Consider the following 20,564-nt stretch of genomic DNA (forward strand, 5'->3'; position numbering starts at 1 on the left):
CAAGGAAGACATTTTAGGTATATGAAGTCTTGACGTGGACTGACACATCATTAGTAAGATTTTGACAAAACTGCACCATTCAGTCTTACTGCTACACTGACCCTCTGGTCTGTGCCTATACTTTCCAGTCAAGACAAAGCAGGGGGAAAAGTGTATCAGCTAGAGATAACCTCCAGTGGAAACGGACTCCATGACCGTGTTCCTGGGATCCTTCTGGAGACGGTGCCAGGCTCAGGCTATGTTTGACACTCTGCCCTCGGCCTCACAACATCAACCTGCACACAGTCGCAGTCTCATAATCTCTCGATAATGAGAAATTCACTGACAAGCAGGAGATTACGGCAGGGCTGCAAGCCAGGATATCGAGCCCCTTCCTCTCCTGGCTAGAGAGAAGGGCCAGCATTTACATAGGCAAAACTTGGGGGAGTGTGGGATGCAGAAGAAACCCCGTGTTCCCGGGAGGCCTCCGCCTCCTCACAGTGCCCCCCCTTCCATCCTGCCCGCGGAACCCGAGGACATCACTTGAGGAGGATGCAGCGCAATTCAAGGAGCAGCACGGGTTATGTCTGACTAAGCTGTGCCAGTGCTGTGCTGCTGTCCACTCTCTTCTGACATGTCTGAGAAAAACGCTTCCCACCAGGAGCACAGTCCGCTCCACAACCTACGGCGCTCCCTCCTTTCACGGGAGTACGGGTTCTGTGTTTGCTGGGTGGGGCGAGGGCGAGGAGGAGGCGGAGAAGGAGGCGGGACGGAGCTGAAGGAGGAGGCGGAGGCAGCGGCGGCGCCGCTCCCGCCCCTCCGGGGCGCTGCCAGCCGGGATCCGCGGCCCGGCTGGTCCCGCCCCGCCGGCCGGGAGCCGCCCTTTCCGCCGGGAAGGCTACGCGGCGCTGCCCAAGATGGTGGCGGGAGGGCTGTGCCTGTGTGGGCTCCTCAGGTACCGGGGCGCGGGGGCGGCGCGTCCTGGCGGCGGGCGGGGAGGGCGGGAGGCGGCCCCTGCCCGGCCGCGCTGCTCCGGCCCCCCGGGGTGGCCCCTGCCCGGCTCCGCGCTGTGCCGCCGGGCTCGGGGGGGTTAATGTGCTTTTCCGCCGCTCCCGGCCCAAAATGAAAGTGCTTCCTTATGTGTCAGTCGTGACACGTGGGTCGCTCCCTTCGTAAACAGGAGCGGCCGAGTAAACGCTGTTTATCCCAAAGCGTAGCGGCACTGCGGCACAGGCGCTCTCCCTGCCAGGCTCCTGGGCCAGGAATCCTCCCGCTACAGGATTAGGAGAGCTGTCACGGAGGCGGTGGAGAGCGGGGGGAATATTCCTGTCAGTGGCTGAGAGACGGGAGGAAACGGGTCTCTCTACACAGGGAAGCCGCACAGAGTTGCTCTGGACAGCTGGCATAGCTCTTCATGCCTCCGGGGAATGGGAACTGAAGGCTGGAATGGGAAATGCCTGGCCCCAGTAACTCGGCACCAAAGCAGTTCACAGTAGAGCGAGGCAAAGAGGAGATCGGACCGAAAAAACCCTCTTAAAAATCAATTTAGAAGTCACTCTGCTAGTTGTGTGTTGCCAGGTTGCTAAGGGGATGCAAAGTGTGTAGAGCACGCTCATATAGATAACTCATATAGGGCATGAATAAACAATAATAAATGATTGCAAGGTAGCAGCAGGGCAAAAAGAGATCTTTGCATAATGCAGAGTAGTGATTTCATTTCTGTAGTTGTAAAAGTCATACACACTGGTGATTTCTGAGATTAGAAGAACTCAAGAAATTGTTCAACTCCCTGCAACTCTACCTTTAAACGCTTCTTGCTCGATGTCATACATAGTATTTCTTTAAAGCAATTACATATTTTAAAATTTCCGGCTTGTTTCAGATTGCTGTGCTCATTATTACTCCCTGCGTTATTTCTAAGTGGAATTTTGTGCGTCTGCTTGGTGGTACTGCTGTGGGGAATACGGCTCTGGATACAAAGGAAGAAACAGTTGAGCTCAGCAGGAGGAGATGGGAAGCGGCCACTGCTGGTGGCCTTTTTTCACCCGTATTGTAATGCAGGAGGTGGAGGGGAGAGAGTCCTGTGGTGTGCCATAAGAACGCTCCAGAAAAAGTAAGCATATGTGTTTATCAAACACCATATTTCATTCTTAGCTTCTGATGCCATTCTTTATGCATATGTTGGCATTTTACATATTTAAGTAGGTGTCATTAATCTACTGGTCTTACATTTTATTTTACATCTTGAGTTTCATGTGGTTGCATTCTACTTCATGCCTTTATATTTTGGTATTTCCTGCTGTGGCACCTCTCACTTTTTTTCCTTTCATTCCTTAAGAGAAACCCTCCTTCCTCTTCAGTTTTCCACTACTGGTATGGAACTTTGTACAGTCATAACTCTTCAGTAGATAACTGATCATCTTTACACTTGCCTCTTGGTGCAGGGGGCAAAACGAGTTAATACCTAAAGTGGATTTAACATGGGTGCATCCATTGATTTGCCATAATTTCCATTTTTCTCCTGCTATGTGGTAGACAGATCTCTCCTAATGTAGGGCAAGGTGTTCTGAAGTCTGTAGAATAATACTGAGCTCCTTTTATGTTTTACTCAAATTAAAATATTCCCCAATTTCTCAGCCGTATGTTTTTCTGCAGATCAGAAAAAAACCTGAAATATAAGGAAAAGTGTAATTTAGTTAAAATCATTTTTTGGCCAGACATTTCTTTTCACATTCTTCTTGAGTACTTTTAAGTGGATTATATTTTAGTTTCTTGCTGAAAAATAGAAGAATATGAAATTATTTTTCTTTATTCTTACAGGTACAGAAATGTAACATGTGTTGTTTACACTGGTGATAGAGATGCCACTGGAGAAGAAATAGTAGAAGGTGCTTTCAGAAGATTCAATATTAAGTTAATCCATCCTGTGAAGTTTGTATTTTTAGAAAAACGCTTCCTTGTGGAAGCTTCTCTTTATCCTCACTTCACTTTGCTGGGACAAAGTTTAGGATCAGTGTTCCTTGGCTGGGAAGCTCTTCTAAAGTGTGTTCCTGATATTTATATTGACTCAATGGGTTATGCCTTCACAATTCCCCTCTTCAAATACCTAGGAGGTTGTCGCGTTGGATGCTACGTCCATTATCCCACTATCAGCACCGATATGCTCTCTGTCGTGAGGAATCAGGATACCAGGTTTAACAATGCTGCCTTCATTACAAGCAGTCCTCTCTTCAGCAAATTTAAGCTTGTCTACTACTACTTCTTCGCTTTCATGTACGGTTTGGTTGGTTCCTGCAGTGATGTGGTTATGGTGAATTCTTCTTGGACACTGAATCACATCCTTTCCCTCTGGAGAGCTGGGGCTTGCACTAGTGTTGTGTATCCACCATGCGATGTTCAGACTTTCCTGGATATTCCACTGGAAGTGGAAAAGAGCACCAGTGAATATTCCATTGTTTCTGTCAGCCAGTTCAGGCCTGAAAAAGATCATCCTTTGCAAATCAGAGCCTTTGCTAAATTGCTGAAAGAGAGAGTGGGGCCGCAGCCATCACTGAAGCTGATCTTAATTGGTGGCTGTCGTAACCAGCAAGATGAGGAGCGTGTAAATAACCTGAAACGCCTGTGTGAAGAGCTGGGAGTTAGTGACGATGTGGTGTTCAGGATAAACATTCCCTTTGAGGAGCTGAAGAGACACCTGGCCGAGGCCACCATTGGCCTGCATACCATGTGGAATGAGCACTTTGGGATCGGTCAGTACATTTCCTGAGTGTTCAGCTGCTTGTCCCTAGGTGTCTGAGCATAGAGGTCTGCTTGCCAAGCAAGTGTCCAGCTCCTGTTCCCGTTGGAGGCAGTGGAGCTGCCGTAAAAGCCTACAGGAGCAGTGCAGGTGTGGTGCAGGTGATGCATCACTAGGTGCTACTGTAGTGCAGGCTGAAGTGCTGTAGTCATAGGCTGTTAATTCTGTGCATCCTCTGGTCACCTAAACACAGATGTAGTCCATCTGTGCTGCCCAGAATGTCCTGCTGACCTCCAGCTATAGCCCTGCAAGGTCATGGGTCACCTTCTTGTCCTTGGGTTAGGTTTGCCAGCCTTCTGGAGCCTCAGGAGGCTGCAGGTGCTTCTGTTTCAGCACTTTAAATTGTGCCCTATTGGCTTCACTGACTGTGCGAGGAGCTTAGAGACAGTTCATGTGTAGACATCCATGTTAGAGATTTTGGTTGTGTTTCACCTGCCTCAAATGCCATTTGAAATGTCTAGTATATGTCATGGGGCTCCAGCTGCTCTTTCAGGCGTGTGAGTCTCCCACACATCCTGTCTGGTATAAGTAAGCCCCCCCTGTAGATACCACCAGGTGCCTTAGGCCATCTCATTGCATTAGGTATCTCTGCTGAGGCAAATGTATCAAGCCCTTAAATTAGTTGGTGTAGCATGGAGCAGAATGCTAGAGAGGAGCTGGGACCCAGAATTAATTATGGAGCTCTGTTGGGATTAGATGGGCCCATCTGCTATAGACCTACAACGGTTGGGTAAGTTAGTAGCCAAGCAGATGGATGCCATACTTGGCTATAATGTAATTAAACTGCAGTTAATGTCTTCCGACTTTATTAGAATACCGGTTAAGTGTCAGGAGTAGTAGTTTATGGTCTGTAGGAACTTGGTATAAAAAAATTGACACTGAATTGTCTCTCAGAAGCAACTGCAAAATACTGGAAATTGTCTTCTTTTTTTCTCCCACAGAACAGTTTTGTTTTTTTAAAAGTGGTGCAATTGCACTGTGATTTTGAATTTGAGCAGGATTTCACCTTCATCTAACGGGGGTTTTATGTATAAAAAAACATATTCCAAAACTTTGGAGCATTATTTATAGTAGGCAATGTTTGAGCTGAGGGAATTTATAGAAATCAAATGAGAACTGAGAAGAATCAGCATTACTGAGTCTGTTCTGGAACCGTGGAGGAGAATTGAAGTTGCTGTATACATTATGTTGTTCCTATCCCCCTGCTTTTGGCTGAGGAAAGCTTACTGATTCCCATTTCATTCCTCATTTCATTAAAGTTTCTTCCATCAAAAATAAAGATGTACAGATAACAATTTTTACTAGTGTCTTGCTGAGTTGTCAAAAGCTATAAAGATTTGTTCATCTGCAAAATACTGAACTTCTGAGTATTACCTGATTGAAATGTGCATAGTCAACCTTTTTCATGGCATCTTCCAAACATTTAAAATCAAGTATGTTACAAGAACCACAAATTAACCAGTTATATCCAGTTTCTAATTTCAGTGTTATATGTTTAAGAGAAACTATGATTTCAGTCCTTAGAACTGAAAAATTCAAATTTGTGTTTCTTACAGGACCATTTTCACTGTATTTTTCCAGCTGATTTGGAATGGCAGTCTGTAGTGAATTTAACTGCTGGTTTAACTTTCCAGTGTTTTATAGAAGGTCGAAGCACATGATGTGCATGCTCATATCAGCATTTTTTGTCTCTCTTACAGGAGTGGTTGAATGTATGGCAGCTGGCACAGTTATCCTGGCTCACAATTCTGGAGGCCCCAAATTGGACATCGTGGTACCTCATGAAGGACATGTCACAGGCTTCCTGGCAGAAGACGAGGACAGTTACGCTGAGACCATGGCTTATATCTTCTCTTTGTCTCCTGAGAAAAGACTGGAGGTCAGAGAAAATGCTCGGCGTTCTGTGCACAGGTTTTCTGACCAGCATTTTGAAGACACATTCCTGCTATCTGTGGAGCCATTATTTAAATAAATGTATATAAGTAAAATGAATATAGGTAAAATTAACTTTTTTTTTTTGACTGTGTGGCACATGTAAATATAGCTAAGCTAAGATCCCTTGGTCCCATTCAATAAAAAGGTTGGTTTTCTTTCTGTTAGGCTGTCTGCTTTATTAAACAGAGACTTTTTTTTTACTGGGAAGGAAATGCTTCTAAGTTAACTACATGAGAGTATGGTGCACTTAAAAACCCTCTGGATTCACAAACCATGATAGTGCTTTGGTAACAGAACTACATCAGGAAGTTCTTTTATTTATCAGAAACCTCTTTTATTTATTGAGTATTTTCAGTCTTCACCTGTTACATGGCTCTCTACTCACGGTCACACTTTTTGAAGTCAACACTTTTGTTTTGTAGCCTTTGTAACCAGATTTTTTTTCCCCCAGAATCTACAGTCCTCCTGTACTTGGCACTGGTGAGGCTGCACCTCAAATCCTGTGGTCAGTTTTGAGCTTCTCAGTTCGGGAAGGATGCTGAGGTGCTGGAGTGTGTCCAGAGAAGGGCAACAGAGCTGGTGAAGGGTCTGGAGCACAAGTCCTATGAGGAGCATCTGAGGGAGCTGGGGGTGTTTAGCCTGGAGAAAGGGGGGCTCAGGGGGGACCTTATCCCTCTCTACAAGTGCCTGAAAGGAGGGTGTGACTGGGGGGGGGGGGGGGGTCAGCCTCTTCTCCCAGGTGACAAGTGATAGGAGAAAATGGCCTCAAGTTGTACCAGGGGAGGTTTATATTGGATATTAAGAAAAATTTTGACATAGAAAAGGTTGTCAAGCACTGGAACAGACTGCCCTGGGAAGGAGTGGACTCACCATCCCTGGAGGTGTTTAAAAGACATGTAGGGACACAGTTTAGTGGTGGACTTGGCAGTGTTTGGTTTACAGGTGGATTCAATGATCTTTTCCAACACAAGTGATTCTTAAAAAAACCTGCTAAAATCAGACTATAGACTGTAGTTTTCCCTTTATTTAAGATTCACTTGGCTTATATTAAATTTTTTATATGGAAAAATAATGGTTGGAAGAACCTACATACTTACATGTTTTATTAGGAACTGGGGAATGCACAATTCTCATGGCACTAATAAACCATTTTATTGCTACTATCTAAAACTCCTGAGCAGTTGATGTTACTATGTATGGTGAGTACTGTGTAAATGAAACTGTAGATTACAAAGCTGTACTGGCAGTACACAATGATTATGAAAAGCTGGAAGAGATTCTTAAGGAGTTGATTTATCTAGGGAAATAAAATACACAAAATAGGACACTCTTACATAAGACAGAAATGGTAAAACAGAGTACACAATCAGAAATTTGCTCAAGCAAGACTTGTCAGGTATGTCCAAGTCGTTTAGGATAATAGATGAAACAGCATTTCAGTCTGTGTGAGGATTATTCAATGTTCAAGACATCTGAAAAGTACCTTGATTTGTTTTTCCTTTAAAACAAAAGACTTACAGCTTTCTATTAATTTTAAATCTTTTCATTATATGCATCAACACCAAATTACCCATGATTATTTTCTAAATCATCATCAGATTTTCCAAGTTTGTAAGGTAAACTCATCTTTTCTTCATCTGTTTGACCTTTATTTATTGAAAAGATGTGAGACTCTATGGTTCTCTCTGCTGGAGAAGTTGCCAACTTTTCCAGAGATTCCTCCAGCTCGTGTCTGAGTTCATCTTCAGAATCTTCAAAATTCCTGCACAGTAAAACAAGAGAATTCGATTAATTAAATAAATATAACTTTATTACAAACCTTTCTCAGTTCAAGGACTCTTAGGGGTTTTTTAAGCACTTTATAAATAATATACAAGCAACACACCTAATGTGAACTGTTTCTTCTGTCTCTGTGAGATTGTTTACCTGTATTTAAAAGGCAGGAGAAAAGAGCTGCAAAGCCATGTTAATATTTCTGCTGTGATTTTTAATGACAGCATTGGCTGTGACAAATTACAGAATTAAAAGTTAAATTAGCAGACTCTGTAAGTTTTCTTTATTTATGAATTTTTAAGAACACAGAAAAACTTTAGGCAATGCAGCCTGTCATTTCATGAAAACTGTCCAGTTGTGTGGATTTTCCTTCTGATGTGCTTGACTTACGTGTCTTCATCATCTGATCTTGGCTCAAGTCTACCTTCATCAACAGCAACAGCAGAGTAGGTTTCTGAATCATCTTCCTTGTTTTCTTTTGGAGGCAACAGAGTTAATCTCCCTTCTGTAAAGAAAGGGAAACGTTCCTTCAGCTGTATAGTTAGAAAACTGTAAAAGTATGTGTAAAGGAATAGCAGATAATTAAATGCTTGAAGTGTTCGTTGTTCAAATTACAGCAGTGTAAATACCACACTTCTGTTAATGCAAAGTAAATGTAATTTCTGAAACAGTCTTACTTTAGGAAAGTGTGCTGCAGTGAGGTGAGTTTGAATCAATTGCAGTGTCAGCTGTATCAGCATGGACCATGTTGTAAAGCCACCACTCATTTAAGTCACCATGTATGTGAGTAAATGTTTTTTACAGGGTTCTTCAACCTCAACAGTTGCAGGGGCTACATCCAGGTTTGTGGTACCTGCCAACATGCTGGCAGTAGTAGCTTTCCTCTGTCTACCCAAGCAAATGAAACAATTACATATGAAGGTAATAGCCAGTAAGTAGGGCTTGGCCTTTTCCCTGCTATTGAAAATAACAACATCCTGAAGGGGCCTCTCAGTGCTTCAGGACAGAGCAGAGGTTATCTCCCTGTTTTTCTAGGTTGCCAGCTGCTTCAAAATGTTGTTTTTCATCACACACCCTCTGCCAATGGTAGAAGAAATATTACACTAAAGAAAAACATGCAGAATTTACAGGAAAAAATATCCTACCTATGTCTTCCTCGAAAAAGATAAAGGAATCCTCAGACAGCTCTGCTTTTGCTAAGATGTTCAGGAGTGTCTCTGGTGGTGTCTGTTTCCACTGCTTCCTGTTTTCTGGGATGTCTTCAGACAGATTATGGTCAGCTGAAGAACAGCAAGGTTCTCAGGTCACTAAAGCATGACTGTAGCTCAGCACTGCCTTTTGTCAGATTGAGACTTTCTAGTCTCGACACTGATTTTTTCCATTTATGTAATTCTGGAATCTGTTTTTTTTTTTCCTTTATGGAATATGCCTGAGTTTTTTATAAGTACTTAATCTGATGGATAGGGAAAAATTAGTCTGGACTACTCATTGCTAAAAATGTTTAACACCGGTTTTAATGCTTAAGTAACTTCCATTAAGCCTGGAATAGACAGGTGCAGCTTCATTGAGCAGTCCCTGCTCTGAAACTTCTTGGCTTCTTGGGGTTGACAGAGCTTAAAAAAAGTTCCTGTTTCTTTTGTGCCCTGTGGTCTTTCATCTAAGGCAGAATCAACAAAAGCTGGTGTATTAATAATATTCTGCTTTGTCTTCACTATCTATGAAAACTCTTCAGGTTATTTTTTTGTCTATCTCGGGTGTTTGGAGCGTGCTGGAATGCTGGAAGAGCTCCTTGTTTGCAGAAACCAGTCACTGGAGATACTCATCTGCCTGGGAATATATGCAGTAGTACTGTAAGAACCGTAGGGACTTTTCTGAAGTGGAGCACCACCACAGCCACAGCTGGGTGAGGTGGCATTTGTGACTGGGTAGCACCACCACTGTGTGCAGAGGGAAAACAACTCCACCACATTCCAGGACAGCATTGGCACTCACTGCCCTAGTTTCTGTGTGTCATCAGCTCAAAGCCTGAGAAAGTGGCATTGATGAGCTGAATAGATTGGGATTTTTACCCCGGCCACAGAGTGATACATAAAATGCAGCACTCTCAATGTGTATGAGCAACACAACGTGATTGCAGTGTTAGAGGGGAAAGTGACAACTGTTTTCTATGGCTTAACACATACAATAACCTCTGATGTTACAAAGTCCTGCAGGTAAAAGCCTGCTGGATCACGTGAACATTCAGGTATGGATGAATCCAGTCTGGCTGAATTTTAGGTGCTCACTGCTTTCACTGAAAACCAAAACTTTCTCACCACCAAGTTCGTTTCCAGCCATAGTAGGACATGCAGATGTGACATCAGCACCAGCTAAAAAGTCCAGTAGTGTCTGAGGGGCTCCAGGTTGCCACTGTTTTCTGGTTTTTTTCATACAATGTATGGACTCTAAGGGGAAGAAAAAGAAGAGGCAAAGCTCTTTGGATTTTTTTTCTAAAGTAAATTTCCATGTGATTATAACATTATGTGATATAAAGAAAGCTCATGAGATGAACTTGCTATAGCCTGGAGTTACTGAATTTACCTAACTCCTATGTAATTTTCAGGATTAATACTCAGCATTGCATTTCCCCAATAAATACCTGTTGGGTAGTCAGACAGTTCTTCCAAAGCTCTGTCTGTATGATTTTCATAAACTTCCACTAATTTCTCCTTAAGGTTATCACCATCCACAAAAGTTAAAGTCTCATTGAGTTTATCTAGTACCTGAAAAAACAGTAAGTTACTCTGGGAACAGTAAACAAATATGGTACAATAGCTAATCTCTTCCCATTTTACTGTGTTTGCCAGCCAACCTCATGTATGCACAGGAAAATTGTGTAACAGAAAGTGAAGCAGCAGGACTCAGAAGCCACATTGTGATTTGTGCATCAGAGGGCTGCACGGGGCTCCACAGAGATGTGAAACAATAAAATTACAAAATAGTGTTTTAGAAATTTAAAATATATATACTAGAAATATAATCTTCTGTTGCTGTTAGGAATATTTTTTAAAATTCTAATATACTAATAAAAATCTTAATAGGTAGCTATTACATGTTGATTAGCCACAAATGTAATTTTACTAAATGAAAACACATGTTGTCTGTAGTTTTTCCTGCTTTGCGATACAATACTAGTGAAAAGAAACAGAAATATACTAAAACAATCTACAAATTAAATTTGGCATTTTCAGACTAACTCAGTTTTGAGGTAAGTTCTTCCTCTCATGCCCATTTTAGGAAATTTTAATATCTGCACTCCTTCATATTTTACCATGTGAAAGACTGACCCAGGCATCACCCAATTTCTTCTGGGCAGTTACCCTCTTGCAGAAGGGCAGACATATGCAACATGTCAACAAATCCTCAATAGGAAGCTTCATTGTAACAAAGGCAGAGGATGATGGTAATGGAAACAAGTCTTAGATTATGGAGCTGCCATGGTTTCAGATTGCTAATGTAAATGCTCTGAATATAATTAAAACATACCTCTGCTTCTTGAATACTGTCTTCCTCAGGAAAACATAAATCTAAATTAATTTCAAATTTTACTCCTCCCTAAAGAAAATTCACATTATTAATATTTTTTTAATAAATGAAAGCATTTAATTAAAAGTACACAGATTATATGGAACTACAAATTTGAAGATTATTCTTCTATTGAAAATAACTTCTATTTAACAACATTTTTCTTCTATTTAACAAGATCAAAGTTGAACACATTGGACAAAAATAGACTTCTTTAAATATAATCCTTTTACTTTAGTGATATTTTTAAGTTACTGCAACCACTTTTGATTTTAAGTGGCTTTGATATTCATTTAATTCAAATCATTGCAATACACAGAGTTGCAACACAGAGTTGGTTCTTGCAGCTGGTTCTCAACCAGAAGTAAAACTAAATACTGTACTGCTTCCATGCAATATTTCACAAAAGACCTTTAGTCCACTTCACAGTGATCTTACGGTCAGAAACCTTCCTGGTATCTTATGTGCATTTCTAATTCAATTCCCATCCCCTTCTATGATTTAAAAAGCAGTATATAGAATCATGTTTTATAACAAAATATTTTAAAATTAGCAATCTGACTTGACTTTACTGAGACTTTGAATAAACGTGAGTTCCCATGCACAACTAATGCAGTTTGATATAATGAGGAGTAGATAGAGATTAACTACTAGGTGGGAATATCTAAAGGGAATCTCCCTCAAATGATCAGAAAAGCTTATTTATTTTCTTCTGATATAAACTGTAAACAAACAGAAAACCAGCACTCTTAATTGACTCTCAAATAACTTCATTTCCAGAGCTACCACAGTAACACAGTAATTTGAAATGTACAGACACAATAAGAAAATGGAAAAAAACCCAAAAAACAGTAAAGATGGATACTTTTGTGTTATGTTTCTTTTCTAATATTGTTTGGTCTTGCCTATCCTGGAGTCTGACTTGTTTAAAGTTTTCCTCCATGTCCTGGAATGAGAGAAAAAAAACCCAGTTTGAATTACACTCTTTGTAACTGAGTATGTGTATACCTCATAAAGAAAGAGACTTGTTTAAGTAGCAAATATAGTCTTGAATTTCCTTGTACATAGATCTGTAAAAATATTCTGTTCATTGCCAATTCTGGCTTATCTGGCCAAAAGAAAAACAGAAATTCTTGCACAAAGTGCAAGCCTCTGATTTTTCAAAAACCCAAGTTTGAAAGATACAGTACTGTGTCAAGATATAAATAATACATCTTTTTTTTTTTTATGATCACATACAAGATGACTCAGACTCATTTCATTCTGGAAAACTTTGGAAGTGATTAAAATTAAGATTTTAGTGGAAGCCTATGCCTGTGAAAGTATAGCCATGTTTTGCAGTATCTTATTTTCTGGCAACACCTAAAAATATTTAATTACTCCTTTTCGTATGATTGTCTTCTGTTAGAACCTGTCAGAGAAAAGCAAAGTAAATAATAGTATACAGCTTCTTCAGTGAACTGTGGCAATCAGTGCATGTCTTCAGCCTCAGGAGAAACCACAACAATTTATAGATTTTACTTTTTAAAACATCTATACAGTTTCTCCAAAGATGGAGAGCCCATGAAGTAAGGTGACACCAGGCAGGCCCAAAATCTATTGTTTCTTTTTCATTATCATGCTTTTCCCATTAAATCACTGGGAGTCTAAATTCTGTCCTAATGTGGCTCTGGCTGCCTATAAGCCATTTTATTGGTATGAATTCATTTTAGTAAAAGTCAGATCCAGGATCACTGAGGAGGATGCTACTGATATTGACAGATTTGTCACAGAGAATGAATGAAAGACCATGTGGGACTTGCTCAGAAAGACCTATTTAGATGGAGATGGTACCGATACCTGAAGTGATTCTTCTCCTGTTCCAGATGTATCTTTGTTTTCAGACTGGTGCTCAGCTTTTCCTTGCCTCACAAGATAGGTTTTATCTTGTATTTTCTGGCTCTCCTAGGGAACATTTTAAAAAAATGTTCAATTCCTAATAAAGCATTCTAGCATAAAAAAGTAAATATGACTACCCATATGTCTGAGCTTTGTTACCTGGAATATTCCTGCTCTAAATCTGAATTCCTTTATATCACTGTGGTATTCTTCCCGAATTTTCTGCAATTGTTTCAAATACTCCTAAAAAAGAACAGTAGGGTAGAATACGTTTTTAATAAACCAAAGATAGAAAGATTAAATGTATTTATATATGTTCACGTAAGATAGAAGTATCAGTTTGTTTTCTCTGTCACCCAAAAGCAAAACTAGAAAAGTATGTTGTTTTTCTATAAAAAGATGGGAAAGAATGGAAAAGAATTGATGATCAAAAAGACAGTCTGATGAAAAAGAATTCTTATACCAGGAATACTACTGTCAAGTAGTATAAGAAGACAGTTTTAGGCAATTAAGGAAGAAAATTCATTTACCTGTTCTTTCATTTCATTCTTTCTAGACATGTTTTGCTGATGGGTTTTGAGATGCTCTTCCTTTATTTTCTGCTGCTGTATTTGGTCATGATATGGGTCAGCAGAGGATGGTCGTAGTCCCTATGGATGCACAAATGAATCCCAGAGCAAATGAGTTTTCATTTAGAATCCTCTCCTTCAGTGCTCACTCAATTCATTCTCCCTGTTCCACTGAAGAATGCAGTAAGGCAAGTGTACATTTTTGGAGGAAAAAGTCACAGTAGAATTATACATTGTTACAGTTTCATATGAGAAAATAAAACCTCAGGATGAACATTGAAGAGCAGATCAGGGAATTTGCTAGAGCAAAACCTTCTACCTGACGGTGTTACAGACTGCCATTCCAAAGACATCCATTCATCTTTGGATTTTTATTCTCCTTCTTTTACAGATTTATTTTGTGGTTCAGTATTTACCTACCATTTGTTTTTCCACTTTGATCTTGTACTGCTGGGCTTCAAACCGCCTTTGGAGAAATTCTGCAGTCCTGAGAGAAGAAAGTGATGTTCATATTCTAAGTTTTATTTCACAGACTATGCTACATTTGCACAACTAATCCTCTACAGGTTCTACCACATATGACAAAGAGAGCTTTCTTTGTACTAGATGAATATATAAATATGGATAAAATATGTATAAATATGGCACAACAGTAAAATAAGAACACATTCTTTTCAGGCATTCCCTTTCCTATTACTTCAGTTACTTAAGCCTTTCAAAGAGTGCAGCAAAGTCCTTCCCCACCTTTTATTTCCTAAATGGTATTGAAAAGCGTTAATTAAAATAAAATTGATTTCCCTGACCCTCAAAATGAGTGAAAATTGTCAGAATGAAGGTTGTATATTCAGCAACCTTTTTATTGTCTTTCTCCTCTGTGCCTAATTCTATCAAACTTGTGTAGTTTCTAAACTTTTACTTTGCTTTTTGATATAAAATAACCATCAGTCACTTGTAAGCTCCCTGTTTCCTATTTCTTTCATTTCCTATCTCAGGAATCCACTTGTGCAGCAGGGAGCCAAACTGAATTGACTCTGTCCTTACACAAGGCACCAGAAATTCAGATCAGGAAAGATGTTCTAAATCTGAAGATCTGTAACTGAAACATTCTAAACACTGTTGTTGTTGAATGAGAATTAATGATTCTGTCAACCTTAAAGGAAAGCTTTGGAAGTAGGCTGTATTCAAAATTTATTTCTCAACATTTTCAAAGTTCATCCACACCTAAAATGGCCGGTCACAGAATGGACAGGAAACCTCCTAAGGTTGTACCTCTACTTTGTAACAGAAAGGTTTTGAAGTAAATAAACTGGTAGAGAAAGGGTCTTTATAACTGAAACAGAAATATAAGCGCTGCATAAAAAAAAAAACAAAAACACTTTCACGGCCTGTCTCTCACTGTTCCCTTCAGTGCAGAACTGCTTCTGATCTCTGTATTATTCTCATCCTGGTGTGAAAGACAGGGCTTATCCTTGGTATAATCAGAGATTCAACAGAAAGCTTATGCTTTACTATTTACCCAGTACAAGACTGGGCTGAGACTTAGGAGACATTTTGACAATGAAATGTCAAACACCAGGTTAATTCAGGTGGAATTTCCAGATGAACAGGAACAGGAGTTGTGTTGTTGTGCAACAAACTTATGTAAAAATGTAAAAAAAAAAAAATTGAAGAAAAAGCAGAGAAAGCATTCTACTAAATCAGCTATGCCCAGTGTTACCTACTCAGGAGGGCTGATAGCTCAAAATGCACAAGACAGACCACTAATAAATAGAGTGAAACAGTTTACCAGTCAGGTGGTGGAGGTGGAGGTGCAACTCGTCCTTTAAGTTTATAGTAATCTTCAACTCTTTGGCTGATATGAGAAAGGTCATAATGTGCATTAGCATTCCTTTGCATGTTCCTTTGCAAGTTGTCAAGCTTGTCATAGTAATGACCATAATGGCCACATAATCGAGTGCTTTCTGGCCTTTCTGCCATATTAAATCTGGAGGTCTGTGGCTGAAAGTATAATAAAGGATGTTATTTTACCTGTACTCAATTGTATCAGTACAAGTTTGAATTAACCTGTTCTTCTCCCCAGTCTGAGTTACATGGTAATATGGACTGTCTATAGTATAGTCGGTGTAAGTTTTCCAAATCCTTTCACATATAACCCAGAAACTTCCAAACTTCTCACTTCTTATGTGATCTCACCACTGCCTTCTCATTTTCCCTGTTCCATCAGCTGCTGTCATTAACCAGCAGCCCACATTGTTGTTCAAGTGAATCAGCATGGGGCTTTGTACTCTGTAGTGCCATTGCCCTAGAGTCACTTCATTGTTCTGGAGCCTAAAGCACTGAATCATTTGAAGGAGAGCCTCATTTTGACAAGTGATAGCAAGGGGAACCTGGGATGCAGTTTTGGACAGTACAGGCATTGGTGGCTGCTTTCAGGGGAGCACTGTGCTACTTCATTTCATGTCTCTTTGATTATGTGCATGTGGGAGTTGGGCCTTCATTTCTTGAAGCCCTTCCTGTGATGAAACATCCCTGTGTTTCTTCTTTGTGACAAGAACGTTGTTTCCATTTCTCCTAAGAACAATGGAGAGAAGATGATCACCTAGCTGCCACTGCATGATACAGATGTGTTCAGACAATCCACAAACTTCTCCATTGTGGGAGACTATATGGTGCATGAGAAAAATGCTGATTTTTCTTACTTTCTTACATAACTGTCAATACATCTAAGTATTGCTTTCACAGATGGTAAATACATTAACTACTCCTCTCCATTTTCCTTCTTAGATACACTGAAAATAGGCTCATGTGCCTGGTACAGTCCAGATTACAGTAGAATATAAATTCATATCTGTATAAGAAGAAAGTTTCCAACTTTCAGTAAAGTTCCCAAGGAAGAAGTAACATCAAAAAGTGTTTATGTTGTTCCTCACTGGAGTAAGTTTTCCAGTATGGTATCCAGAAGTATGGCAACTCCAAGCCGTAGGGAGAACAAATCAGGCTATCTAAATGAATGTCAGAGGACTGAGAACTGTGACTAATGAGGCAGGCACCAGGAAGTCATGCTTGACCAACTCAGTAACATTCTACAATTAAATGACTGTCTTGATAGACAAGAGGAGAACAAGGGGGTATTTCTTATCAGGCAACTGCCTTCATGGAGGATTTTGACACTGTCTGCCATAAAATCGTCATAGAGAAGCTGATGAATTGAGGGTGGGATGAGCAGGCAGTGAAATTGCTTGAAAAGTGGCCCAGAGTGTGGTGATCACAGGGTATAGCTGAAGGCCAGTGACTAGAGTTCAACATCTTCACTAAGGATTTAGGCCATGGGAGAGAGGAGGGCAGAGTGCACCCTCAGCAAGTTTGCTGATAACACAAATTGGGATGAGTGGCTGATACACCAGAGGGTTGTGCTGCCATCCAGAGGGACCACAAAGGGCTGGGGAAATGGGATGACAGAAACTTTGTGGAGTTCACCAATAGAAGTGCAAAGTCCTACACTCTGCAGCAGTATATGCTGGGGGCCATCCACCTGGGAAACGGCTTGGCAGAGAAGAAGAAAGGGGAGCCGGGTGGACAACAAGCTGACCATTAGCCAACAGTGTGCCCTCACTGAAAAGGTGAATGACATCCTGGCCTGCATTAGTGAAAGCATTCCCAGTAGGTCAAGGGAGGTGATCTTTATGCTCTGCTCAGCACTTGTGAGGCCACACATGAATTGCTGTGTCTAATTCTGAGCTCTCCAGAACAAAAGAGGCAGTTACAAGCTCGAAAAAATCCAATTAAAGGCCTGGAGCATTACTCCTATGAGGAAAGGCTGAAAGAGCTCAGACTGTTTAGCCTGAAGGTGGGATCTTATCAATGGTTATAGCTACCTGAAGGAAGGGTGCAAAGAGGATGGAGCCAGACTTTTTCCACTGGTACCAGTGACAGAACCAGAGGCAATGGGCACAAATTGAAACACAGAAGGTTCCCTCTGAACATCAGAAAACATTTCTTTCACTGTGGGGGAGGGTGCCTGAGGGTGGGGCACAGGTTGCCCAAACAGGATTTAGAGTCTCCATCTTTGGAGATATTCGACAGCCAACTGGACATAGTCCTGCACAACTGGATCTAGATGACCCTGCCTGAGCAGGTGTGGACAAGGTGACGTCAAGAAGTCCTTTCCAACCTCAACCATTCTGTGATTCTGTGAATCCTGAAGCAACACCTTCAAAGTATGGCACTATGCAAGTATCCCTGAAACCCTGCATACTGTTTGCTTTATTTGGATGTTGAAAGAATGTGGAAACATTCCCAGTGTCGGTCAAAACACTGTGAGCAAAATTCTGCCTTTGATTATAGCAGTGCACAGTGAAAGGAAATGATCTTTCTAACTTAAACCATCTCTGGATTTGCATTGGCACAAATGTAACTGTGAGGAAGACAAAATCCTGTGCTCTGCACAGGAACAGTATTAGTCATAGGCAGTAGGACTGCATAATGGATGCAATTCTGGGAAATCCATGTTCCCTATCAGCAGTTAAGCTCATATAACTGCAGTGTGCGGATCTGGGGGCTCTCAGATCCTAAATGTGCTTTGCTTATGTTCACCAGCATTCAAGGTACTACTACATGCTCTTGAAGATAAACATAAATGTGTGCAGTGATGCTAAGTAAGAGGCTGGACATAGCATACAGCTGATACCCTGCCTGAGGAAAGGAGGAGGTAGAAAACAAGTGAGAGACAAAGTGGTTGTGGAAAACCGGGCTTGCATTTGGGAGAAGGCTGTCAGTAACAAGTATCTGAGGCAATGGCAGTGAGTGCTGGTGATTTTGCCCATGAATGAGCTGTCAGAAGGGCTGAAGTAACAGGATTAGTGTATTTGCTTCTATAGCAAAAAATGCAAACACGGAGCTTATTTGCCTTTGTGCAAACATAAATGCAAAGCATGCCTGAATCCTTTTGGATTCAGGACCATACCAAAGCAGCCTAGTTTCAGTATTTCCCACTTAGGCTTTCAAAACACCTCTTCTAAGGATTCAGGCATGTTTAACTGTCTCTACTGACTTAGTGTAGGCACTAAGCTAAATTTACATCCTTATGTCTTGAGCCTTTTAAAGTATCTGTTTTAAGTGCAGGTATTTGCTTCCTGAATATTATATATATATACACATACACATATATATATGTAATAATATATAATTCTGAAGATGATTATATGTATGTGTGTGTGTGTGTGTGTATATCTGTATATACATATATAAGAATGTGGATACACAGTACCTGAGGTTGTTGTCTTCTTGAAGGAGGCTTCCATTCATTTCTTTGAAATATTTCTTGTTTCCTGACAGGCACTACCATTCCAGATTCCAGAGAAACTGGGTCCTGGACTCTTGTTTTCTGAAGTTTATATGCTTTTTAACAATAACAGATTAAAAAATTACATTCTGTACTCTATGTGATTAATGATCGTGTGGTTGCAAACTATAGCAGAGTGCCCACACCTAACACTGACAGGTTGGGTTAATAAACATTCCTTACATCCTTTCACCATCATCACCCTACTTCACACCTCCTAGGCATTGGGCTTTTCATTCTGAGAATTACAAGCTTTTGAAAACATGGTTTGTCACATTCATGTAAAGAGGATCTTATTGATTAGTTTTGTAAAGCACACTGAAGAAGAGGGAGACCTCTATAAACTAGTGTTGATTTCATGCTATTACCAAGAACAGAAAACAGGTCTGATTCATAGGTTCCAGGTGCCTACCTGCTTAGACATTCCCTTTCTAAACCCAGCCCTCCATATTTCGAAAATCACTAGGCAATGTTGTAGTACTTGTGAAATTTGAAAAGAAAGGCTGAAAAGTGAAAAATCTACCTTATCAGTTTCCCATGTAGGAGAATACAAGTACAGACCATTCCAGTTTGGTCAGTCAGCATTTTGCAAATATCTTGGCTGCAGAAATGAAAAGCAGTGTCCTTTCTTGGATTAAGTAGTTTCTAAGTGAGTTTTAAATCTTTCATGAGTATTGACTGTTAGATTATCATGTTTGGGAGATAAAATGTATTAAAACTATGATTAAATGACCAGAGATTTTTTTTAAAGTGCCTAAGTTACTTAGTTGTTCAGGCTTCTGTCCAAATTGCATTGGCTGTGTAGGCAGATAAACCTCTTTGAAAGTAATTTTCAAAATATCATGGGTTCCTACACTACTGATGAATATTTTTGAAGGTGGAGGGGGGAGGAGGGGAATCCAAAGTGTATTAAGTAACTACAGATCTGTTTCAACTGTTTTGATATTCCAAAGATAAATTTGAGGACTAATTGCAATATAATGAAGAACATAGAATTAGGAAAAGGGTACACTGCCAGAAACATGCTAGATGTTCAACAGTTCATACAGACATACATTTAGTATCATCCATTCTAAGAAACTGCATACATAATCTGGTCTATCAATGGGCACTATATCCAAACACAGCTCATTGTCTCCTGATTTAATAAAATTTTGAAGATTTTGTAAAATACATTTTTATTGTTTTGCAAATTACTATGGAACATGTTTTGCAAGATTTATGCTTTTTTTTCCACACAGTTTTTCATGTGACAGACCTAAACTAGACCAAAATCTCTCAGTTTTGCAAATTCTGTTTTTAAAGAACTAAGATTAATGTTTCAGCACCTTCCTATGGCAGCTCTTCTAGGTGAACATAGCAAATAAGCTAGTTTTAAAGCTGTCTTTCCCTGAACAGGACAGCAGTGCACTGACTGGGTAAATGGCTCTGCAGCTGCAGTTCTCTGTTTACTTTTAGCTTTGGGTGAAAGCTTTTTATCCAAATACGCAGCAAGGACTGTTGGTGAAAGCTATAGCCAACAGTTGTATCATAGCTGACAAATGTTACTGTAGAACTAATGATACATAATATTATTATCATTACCTTGTATCTGCTTGGCTCCAGACTGCAATGCCGAAGGCCTTTTTCTTTGTATTACCGTGTGACTGAGTTCTTCCTGTGCTACCTATCAGAAAAAACAATATCTGCTAGAACTGTTTATACTACTTTCATACTTATTTTCTCTCAG

General features: G+C 40.3%; 2 protein-coding genes across 3 annotated transcripts in view; one reads left to right on the plus strand and one right to left on the minus strand.

Annotated features, from left to right (window-relative positions):
* The first annotated feature begins 802 nt into the window (after positions 1–802).
* Positions 803–5,874, plus strand: ALG11 (ALG11 alpha-1,2-mannosyltransferase). Its single transcript, XM_069011408.1, has 4 exons — positions 803–934; positions 1,862–2,092; positions 2,800–3,728; positions 5,476–5,874. Exons 1-4 carry the CDS (start codon positions 897–899, stop codon positions 5,745–5,747), a joined length of 1,470 nt encoding a protein of 489 aa, XP_068867509.1. The 5' UTR covers positions 803–896; the 3' UTR covers positions 5,748–5,874.
* A 588-nt stretch (positions 5,875–6,462) lies between these two features.
* Positions 6,463–20,564, minus strand: part of NEK5 (NIMA related kinase 5) — a 27,121-nt gene continuing 13,019 nt past the window's right edge. Inside the window, exons 11-25 of one of the 2 annotated variants that reach the window (XM_069030245.1) lie at positions 20,420–20,501; positions 18,761–18,891; positions 15,281–15,492; positions 13,915–13,981; positions 13,456–13,575; positions 13,085–13,168; positions 12,887–12,991; positions 11,913–11,993; positions 11,009–11,077; positions 10,122–10,245; positions 9,799–9,927; positions 8,629–8,763; positions 7,874–7,988; positions 7,596–7,636; positions 7,438–7,472 (exon numbers count right to left, since the gene is read on the minus strand). In XM_069030245.1, coding sequence (XP_068886346.1) covers positions 7,633–7,636; positions 7,874–7,988; positions 8,629–8,763; positions 9,799–9,927; positions 10,122–10,245; positions 11,009–11,077; positions 11,913–11,993; positions 12,887–12,991; positions 13,085–13,168; positions 13,456–13,575; positions 13,915–13,981; positions 15,281–15,492; positions 18,761–18,891; positions 20,420–20,501 — 1,458 coding nt within the window. In that variant the 3' untranslated portion in view covers positions 7,438–7,472; positions 7,596–7,632. Of the gene's footprint in view, positions 7,473–7,595; positions 7,637–7,873; positions 7,989–8,628; positions 8,764–9,798; positions 9,928–10,121; positions 10,246–11,008; positions 11,078–11,912; positions 11,994–12,886; positions 12,992–13,084; positions 13,169–13,455; positions 13,576–13,914; positions 13,982–15,280; positions 15,493–18,760; positions 18,892–20,419; positions 20,502–20,564 lie in introns of both variants that reach the window. The other variant, XM_069030238.1, reaches the window with a different exon arrangement.

The sequence above is a fragment of the Aphelocoma coerulescens genome, chromosome 1 (assembly GCF_041296385.1).
Source record: "Aphelocoma coerulescens isolate FSJ_1873_10779 chromosome 1, UR_Acoe_1.0, whole genome shotgun sequence".
NCBI classification, from domain to species: Eukaryota; Metazoa; Chordata; class Aves; order Passeriformes; family Corvidae; genus Aphelocoma; species Aphelocoma coerulescens.

Excerpts from the sequence above, each read along its gene's own strand:
- ALG11 (XM_069011408.1), top strand. The coding sequence starts at position 897 with ATGGTGGCGGGAGGGCTGTGCCTGTGTGGGCTCCTCAG. Across the intron at positions 935-1,861 it reads TGCCTGTGTGGGCTCCTCAG|ATTGCTGTGCTCATTATTAC; the intron begins GTACCGGGGCGC and ends GGCTTGTTTCAG. Across the intron at positions 3,729-5,475 it reads GAATGAGCACTTTGGGATCG|GAGTGGTTGAATGTATGGCA; the intron begins GTCAGTACATTT and ends TCTCTCTTACAG.